The following is an 8,724-nucleotide window of genomic DNA, read 5'->3' on the forward strand; positions in this document are numbered from 1 at the left end:
GTGTCTTCCATGATTTGAGTCCCCATCCATTTCCTCAGCAAGATATATGACTATGCAGATTGGACATGTTTTTGTGTTTTGATTATTTATGTATGTCTTTATTTATTTATTTTGAGTCATGGTCTCTTTTTATAGCCCTGGCTATCCTGGACTTCTCTATGAATATTAAAAGGATGGGCCATTCTCCAAACTCTAAAATTAAAGTCACAGACCCCATCCCCATTTGAGGGACGCATTCTTAAAGCACTGTTTTATTGTTGTGTTCTTTATCAGCCAATCCCTTTCCTAGAATTTGGTTTCTACTTTGTGAAGTTATTAAAGGATACAATTTCCATTTTTTTACAGAATCAGATGTAACCGCCCAGCGGGTCAGTTAGTCTAGGGTTGTAACCTGCCTGGCAGGTCAGTTATTCCAGGCTCCCGAAGAGGCGCTATCTTAAAAGACATGGGTGGGAAAGAGGAACGAGGCCAAGCAAGATCTGTTGTCAAGGTCTCCGTTTATTAGCGTAATGGTTGTGGCTTATATAGCCCTTGGATGAGGAATTTGGCTTGGGATGGGGGCAGGGGGCAGGGGCATGGGATCTTGCTGGGGCAGCAATGGTCACGAGTCGACACTTGGTCACGAGGTCATGAGTCTTTGGTCAGGAGGTCACGAGTCCACACACCTAGTGTTCTCTGTGCAAGCAGAATCGTTCCTTTTGTGATTCCAACCACAAACAGTTCTCTAGATAGTTGGAATGTGGGGCAGGTTCTGCTAACAGATAGCTCTCAAGATAGTTGGGTGTGGGGTGGGCTCTGACAACAAACAGTTCCCAATATAGTTGGGGTGTGGGGCTCTCTGCAAACATCCCCAGGACAATAGTCCCTGCAATACTTTTAGGGGGAAATGGCTCCTGACAATCAGAGAATATTTTCACCTCATAATATGAGATATCATTGCACCATAGTCCTCTTTCCATGTCAAGCAGTCTCAAACACGATTTAGGACAATCCTCGAAAAGTAAAATATCTATTTCTATGTGTTTAAAAATTCAGAGGTAAACTGATCACTACAGTTTTACATCGGTACACTGTCCCTAATACTTCAATAAGGGCCTTCTCTAAGTCCCTTACTCTCTTGGTTGTCAGATAATATTCTCTGGGGTAACTTATTCTCGAGCTTGAATCATATAGAGACACTGCCCTATGACCCAAGTACGTTATCTTTATCGCAACACCTATTTTCCCAGTGTAACCGCCAAGATTTACCAGCTTCTGCTTTAAAGTTAGTGCAGTTTGTTTATAATCGTTCTTTAACTTAGTGCCCAGGTCCCTCAGAACGGAGCTGTCGCCTTCCAGTTCCCCCTCTCCCCGGACAAAGCTGTGCAGCGTCAGGAGACTGTCCTGGGAAATATGAAGCACATCCAACATGACTTCCTGCTTCTTCTGTAAGCCCAGACTTAACGCCAAGCTCTCAGAGATGATCAGCGTCCCTTGACGAAGTGAGCCCAGCTCTGTACGAAGTAATTGCTCAAATCGTTTATGTTCTGAGCACAGCTCCATGCGGAGGTCTTCTGGAGAGCATGTCACCTCTCTAGACAGCACTAGAAAAATAAATAAACATACCAAATTAAAAATAAAAATGCCCAGAATGTCCTATGTGAGCCATTGTGAGTCCCCCTCTTCATATCACCAGTAGGTGAACACACAAGACACCAAAGAATAATTCAAGAGCAGAAGGGGCAGGTGCAAGGCAGACTTATAGACTCAGGTTCTGACAAGAGAGAATCATGAAAACAGATATACACTCACATTCCCACCTTTTCTATTACATGGTGCATCAGGACCCTGCTCTGGGCAACTCCATTATTGAGAAGAGTCAGGGGAGCAAAGGACAGACCTAGTGCTGAAGACAGGAAAGTCAGGCATCAGGAAACACCAAAGAGGTGATGAGACAGGAGGAAAGCGAGGAGACACAGGACGGCTCCACAGAGCAAAGGAGGGAGCAGAGCACATTCCCAGAGTTCCACGGATGGGGAAAGAATGCATCAGAGGAGAACACAAGGTAGCCAGGCTTCCCTGGTGAGCTTGGAAAATTCTGAGAAGGCATTAAAGGTAATTTTAAATTTCCCATATGCCATGCTGTTTATCAACTAGTACAACATGTATTAAAAGTCTCAGCTGAACTGTGTTTTCCTCAGAGAAAATGGGGCTAGATAGCGAGGTTAGATTTTGAGGTCAAATTCAATTTGCAAAATTAAGTTTTGGTGATAGTGAAGTTCTCTACACTACAGAAAACATAACAGCAAAAAGCGCACTAAGAGTAATTGAATGTATTAATAATAAAGCGGGTCTGTTTCATTTTGTGCTTTTTAAAATTGAGAGAAGGATTCATTTAGACCATGCTGGTCACAACCCACTCTGTGGAGCTTGGGCCACAAGTGCACCACCGTGAGCAGGTCATGATTCTATGTAACACTAGAGATAGAAACCAGGATTTCCTGGATGCTAGGCAACCACCCTATCACCTATGAAATGTCCCCAAATGTGGCTTCTTTTAAGAGCTATTCAATCCTGAAGGAATGAAGGGTGGTAAAGCAGTGAGCTTCGGAAGAAGCTGAGGACGCCCGCATTTTCAGAGACTGCAGAATTTCTGGTGTGAGTTTCAAGTGAGGCCTTTCATTCCAAGTGAGATGAACGCCAGAATGTTTCTCTCCTTCAGAAAACGTTCTGAATTTTATTCCACATGCAAATGTGAGACAAAGGAGGAACTTCTAAGAAAAGGGTGAACGGAATAAAAGAGTTAAACAAAGACTAAGGAGAAGATTAGATGGCGGGGTTCTGATGTTCTGAAAAGGAGCACAGGTTACCACAGGTCCGAAAGCAATGGAGACACCACATGCTGGGCTAGCACACTGAAATTCCCAAACAAAGAGACATTCCCTTTTCATTGCTTGGTTTTCTAATGCATTTGTCGCTGTTAGTGAAGGATGAGGGACACAGAAAGTTGACCCTGAGAAATGGGATCAGTGCAGTGGGAGCCTGGGGTGGGTTCCAGAAGCCTTCACAGTAGGAGGGATTTGGACAAAGAAGCTAGATATAGTCTGGAAGAGGCAGGGAGAACTCGATAGGCAACTCTGGGGCAGAAATTCAGGAAGTACACAGGACAGGGTCCCTGAGAGGCTCTGCTGATCAGCTTTCTGATGGAAACGGACGTGACAGTGTGGCTAGGACTGGAGAAACTTTCAGGATTCCACTGTAAATTGTAGGGCTACAAATTGGCCCTGGCCTGTTTCTTGGCAGGAATCTCATCTTAACTCCCTGAGAGAGTTGACAAGACCCTTCAAGGGCATTATGAGGCTGGACCCCTTCCTTTTCCTGCTTCAGTCCTGACCACTGGAGAAGCAGGCCATGTCACACTTGGTCATTGTGAAGGAAATAGCTCATAGTCTTACTAAAAGCAGCTAACATACTTTCCATAAGGAATCTAAGTGGGCAGAAGGAAACAGGAGGTTGTGAGCTCTGGATAGTATCTAGAAGAGAACAGTAAATGAGTTATTGATACCTGAGGAGTTTGATTTGCCCAAGATCGAGAAAGCAATCTTCCAACCCCCCTAAGCCAAATGTAAAATGATTGTTAATCTCCCTTCCTCAACCTCGTGTTGTGTCCATCTGGAGCTTGACCCATTCCTCTGAGGTAAATCTCTTCACACAGCTGTCTTCCACGCGCCAGGACTCGGGTTCTTCAGCGAACACAGCACAGCAGAATCTCTCCACTCTGAGTGCACACACATATGAGCTCACATCTCCTGGTCTGTGGGCTCGGATGAATTTGCATGTGTACTTTATCTTCTCTTGTTTCTCACAGAAGTGACCAAGAGGCAGCTCTCGGATGCACTTCTCTATTTCACTCTCTAGATTCTCAAGATTGCTCTTCTCTCCTTCAATACCAACCATTTGCTGGTTTCCTCCATTTAAATCAATGAACAAATATCCCCCATCAGTGTTTGCGAATGCAGACACAGTTTTAGGGAGAATCTCTAAAATCTTTTCTTTAGGGGTCATTTTAACTTCTGTATGTTTGGATTTAGTAAAACAGGATGTCTCCTCCAGGGTCAACTCTTCTCTGTTAAAAAATGTGTGTAGACTTCCGTGCTGTAACTCATCAGAGTCACATGATCCAGGCAAGCTCTGTCTTGAACGTGATCTCCCTTCAGAGTCCTTCTTGGCTTTGAGGAACTGCACTGCATCAGCACCTTTCAGTTCATATGAAGTTGACAAATTTCTCACATACAAATTGGTTTTCAAGGTGAGGACATGCTGACCAGAGATATTCGGGATCCATGGTTTCACAAAAATTAAAAAGTACCCTTTGTTCTGCACGCAGTCTAGGTATTTCTGAGGAAATGGAAGAAGTTCACGAAAAGAATTTTCCAAATCCAGTCCTACTCCATCTCTTTTGAAGCTGTAATTTGAATTCTTAATGTGAGCCTTGACCACGCCCCCTCCAGAATTCAGCAGAGTGCACACAGCCTGTGAGATGCTGTGGGCCTCTCTCCTTCTCAGCTGTGGATCTTTCATTGTCTTCCTATTCTCCTCTCCCAGTGTGATTTCTCCTACAGACAGAACCAGTTCGGCATAGTCCGTCTCCTGGTCAACGCTGATGCTCATTTTCGGAGCGCTTGCTCTCTTTCCCGGATGAAATCCTTTCCTGTAAAACAGACGGAGCCATTAGAGCCGGAGCCAACCAGTGAGAGCCGGCTCTGCTTTACAGAGCACAGCACAGCCGCCTGAGCTGCTCTGGGTGCGTCAGTGTGAAGGTCGGACCCGATGTTTTGTTTAGGGACTATTGGACCATTTTGAACAGACTACAGTAACTTGTATGCTTAGTAAAATTTCAAATTTGTTATCATGATTGTATATAATTTTTAAAAAGTGTTTAAAATTAAGAAACTCCATTGTCCTGGGCAGTGGTGTTACATTCCTTTATCCCCAGCATTTGGAAGGCAGAGGCAGGAGGATTTCTGAATTCGAGGCCAGCTTGGTTTACAAAGTCAGTTTCAGGACACCAGGGACACCCAATCCCCTCAACCTGTCATGCCTAACTCCCCACCTTTTTTTTTATTTTTTATTTTTAAGTGAAAGGTGGGAATGTTGTAAAAGTAAATTGCTGGCCTGGCCTGTCACCTGGGTACCCTATCCCTTTAAGAGGCAAGCCCCACCCACTCCCATTCTCCCCTTTCTGCTGAGAGGAGTGTATCTCTGGCCCCTCCTCCCCCGCCCTTCTTCTGGAGAGGCATCTTCTGCCTCTCTCCCTTCCCCTCTTCTCCCCTTCTTTCTTCTCTTTATCTCTCTCTTCTTCTCCCCCCACCCCCAGTAAATAAACTCTATATCCAAGTTCTCTCTGCATGTACCTGTCTCACACCCACCACAGTCTCCCGTCCACCATGGAACCTGTAGGGGTGGTGCCTACATGAATGGCAACAGTTGGTGGTCCAAAAGAAAAAGCCTGTGTAAACTTTCAGAGGAGCTAAGTGCTAGCATGGAACCCTGGCCATTCAGTTTGAGACCACAGCTTTGAAAACTGACTATGGTTTACACCCACTACTTTCAGGCACACATCTGGGACACAGTCCTTAAAAACCAAGGCAGAGCTCACCAAATTCCATGACAGAAGCAAAGTTCACTGAAGTTCTGGAACCCTGGGTCTAATTTACCAACTTTCCTTCTTTTTTTTTTTAAATATTTATTTTTTTTATGTATACAATAGTCTATCTGTATGTATAGATAGACCAGAAAAGGGCACCAGACCTCATTACAGATGGTTGTGAGCCACCATGTGGTTGCTGGGAATTGAACTCAGAACCTTTGGAAGAGCAGGCAATACTCTTAACCACTGAGCCTCTCTCCAGCCCCCAACTTTCCTTCTTAAATTATAGCCTTGAGTTTGGAGTTATTTTCTCAGGGTGTCCAATCAGCTATTTTTGGTGGAAAAAAGGATGATATTCAGATATCCTTCTTCTGCCATAATTGCAGGTTGGTAGGAAAGCAGAGAAAGAGTGGCCAGGAGAGGAAGGACCTGCTTTCTGTGGAACAGAAGCAAACACCCCAAGACTAGACCACACTTTCTCTTTCACTTCTGGGTTGGCACTGTGCATTTCCCGTCGAAAAGCAAAGTTCCCATCTTCTAAATTACAAAGTTCCATAGGGGCTGATTTCTTTCTGGCTCTAGAGTGCAGCTCCTCCCCTCTGGTCTCTAAGAGGATAGGGAACCCTCAAGAGATTCTGGAGAGTCACACAAGTCTGCCATACATAGCCCTCATGACCTCCGTCTTCTCGCCTCACTAGCCAGCCTCAGAACAAGCATAATGGGTTCTCTCCCAGCAATTTAAAGCCCTCCCTCCATCACAAAGAGAGGAAAGCATTTGCTCTCACTCTGAAGATGGACACTATAAAATAATGCTAATACTAGCTCAGAATCGAGTATAATAAAGGGTTATTTATTTAGGGGTAGACTCACAGATCACAGTCCTCTCCACAAACGAGAACAGGAACCGAATGCAGCAGCCGGGACTGAGTGAGCAAGTGAGCTCTTTACAAGGGCATTTATGGTATGAGAGGCCACACCCAAGCAGGCTGGTAGCTTGAAGGCTGCTGACAGAAAGAGTTCCTACAGTACTTTCCCCTTTTGTTTAAATAAAACGGTTTTAAGCCTAAGCCAAAACTATATACAATAAGAACAAACATCAGGTATAAAAATTAGAATTACAACCAGCATAAACAATATCAAGCAAGAAACATATGCTAAATGTTTCAAAATTATTCTATCCTAAGGAGTCTAAGTCTTGTATTAAAAATGGCTTGGCTAAGTCATAAGAGAAAAGTAGTTATGGCTATCTAGTCTTCAACCCTATCGAAGACCTGAGAAGGGAGAAAATATTACTTGAGTGCAATCAAGCACCTTCTGAAATGTGCAATAAATGACAGAGACAACTGGCTACCTGGGCAATCACCCAAAGTCTCATTTGCAATGGTGGAGCAACCAACTTTGGCTAAGGCCTAGAGTAATTGACAGACCATTTTTAGAGGCAAGAAAATTTTCATGACTATCTTACCATGTCTTGGCAATGTTTGATATGTCTTACCATGTTTGACAGTCTTTGTTCTTGTATCCTGTTTGTCCTGTCCGGTCACCATGCATTTTGTCAGTGGTAGAGGCATGGACAGTTCCTTGTTCAAAGGCCAGTTTTGCCAAGTGGAGAAAGAAAACAAGCTCCAAGTGGAGTGTCTTTGGTGCTCAACACTCTCTTGGGGATAGATTGGTGCTGCCAGGAGCAATTGCATCTCATATCAACAGAACCCTAAGTTATTTAAATGCTATATCCTACAGTTCTTTAAAATGGTTGAAGATTACCTATATATGTGGAATACAATCTCTACATATCTAAAGAACCTGATTAGTCTAACTATAAGTATGACAAACACAAATGACTATAGACCTATAATTCTTAATACCTATATAACTTAAAGACTAAGACTTCATATTAGATTATTATACAATCTTTAGACAATTGTGCAGAAAATGAGGACAATGACCTCAAAATGGAAACAATGTATAAGTATCTTGATTAGAGGTAGAAATGTATAGTGCAATATGATAAATATATCCTAAAATTTTATTAGTATATGAAATGTCTTAAACAGAGGTAGAAACATACATGCATACAAGATGACAAAATATCTTTGCATAGGTATACAAATATTGCAAACAGAAATAGAAGCATATTCAATATAATTGGAATTTGTATCAATATACAAGAATCTATACCAGGACTCGCCGATGGCGGGCTTGGTGGCAACATGTCTGTGGCGTTCGCAGCCCCAAAGCAGCGGGACAAGGGGGAGATCATGCCCGCCACCATCCAGAAGATGCTGGATGAAAATAACTCTCTTATTTAGTGTAAAATGGACTATCAGATTAAAGGGAAGGCATCAGAGTGTTCTTAGTATCAGTAGATCTTGCATACAACCTGGTATACCTTGCTACAATAGCAGACTCTAATCAAAATATGCAGTCTCTCCTGCCAGCACTGCCCACACAGAATATGTCTATGGGTCCTGCAGAGATGATTTGATTATTGGTTCTTTTGATGACCGATTTCTTGAGTTCTTTGTATATATTGGAGATCAGACCTCTGTCTGATGTGGGGTTAGTAAAGATCTTTTCCCATTCTGTAGGCTGTCATTTTGTCTTGTTGACCATGTCCTTTGCTTACAGAAGCTTTTCAGTTTCAGGAGGTCCCATTTATTAATTGTTTCTCTCAATGTCTGTGCTGCTGGGGTTATATTTAGGAAGTGGTCTCCTGTGCCAATGTGTTCAAGTTTACTTCCCACTTTCTCTTCTATAAGGTTCAATGTGGCTGGCTTTATGTTGAAGTCTTTGATCCATTTGGACTTGAGTTTTGTGCATGGTGATAGATGTGGGTCTATTTTCATTCTTCTACATGTTGATCCAGTTATGCCATCACCATTTGTCAAATATGCTTTCTTATTTCCATTTGATATTTTTTGCTTCTCTGTCAAAAATCAGGTGTTCAAGGTATATGGATTAATATCTGGGTCTTTGATATTAATTATATCTGTTATTATTATTAACTAATATCTGTTCCATTCATCCTCCTGTCTATTTTTTATGCCAAATGCCAGGCTGTTTTCCATATTGTAGCTCTGTAATAGTGCCTCTAA

General features: G+C 42.8%; 1 protein-coding gene across 1 annotated transcript; it reads right to left on the reverse strand.

Moving 5' to 3' along the window:
- Positions 1-485: 485 nt before the first annotated feature.
- Positions 486-6,537, reverse strand: LOC121456842 (schlafen family member 12-like). Its single transcript, XM_041665327.1, has 3 exons — positions 6,500-6,537; positions 3,636-4,690; positions 486-1,583 (listed from the first exon to the last, which is right to left on the reverse strand). The coding sequence occupies exons 2-3, from the start codon at positions 4,648-4,650 to the stop codon at positions 1,024-1,026; spliced, it is 1,575 nt and encodes a 524-aa protein (XP_041521261.1). The 5' UTR covers positions 4,651-4,690; positions 6,500-6,537; the 3' UTR covers positions 486-1,023.
- Between the last annotated feature and the right edge of the window lie 2,187 nt (positions 6,538-8,724).

The sequence above is a fragment of the Microtus oregoni genome, unplaced genomic scaffold (assembly GCF_018167655.1).
Source record: "Microtus oregoni isolate MIOR12 unplaced genomic scaffold, Mior012 000015F_ref0000493, whole genome shotgun sequence".
Classification (NCBI taxonomy): Eukaryota; Metazoa; Chordata; class Mammalia; order Rodentia; family Cricetidae; genus Microtus; species Microtus oregoni.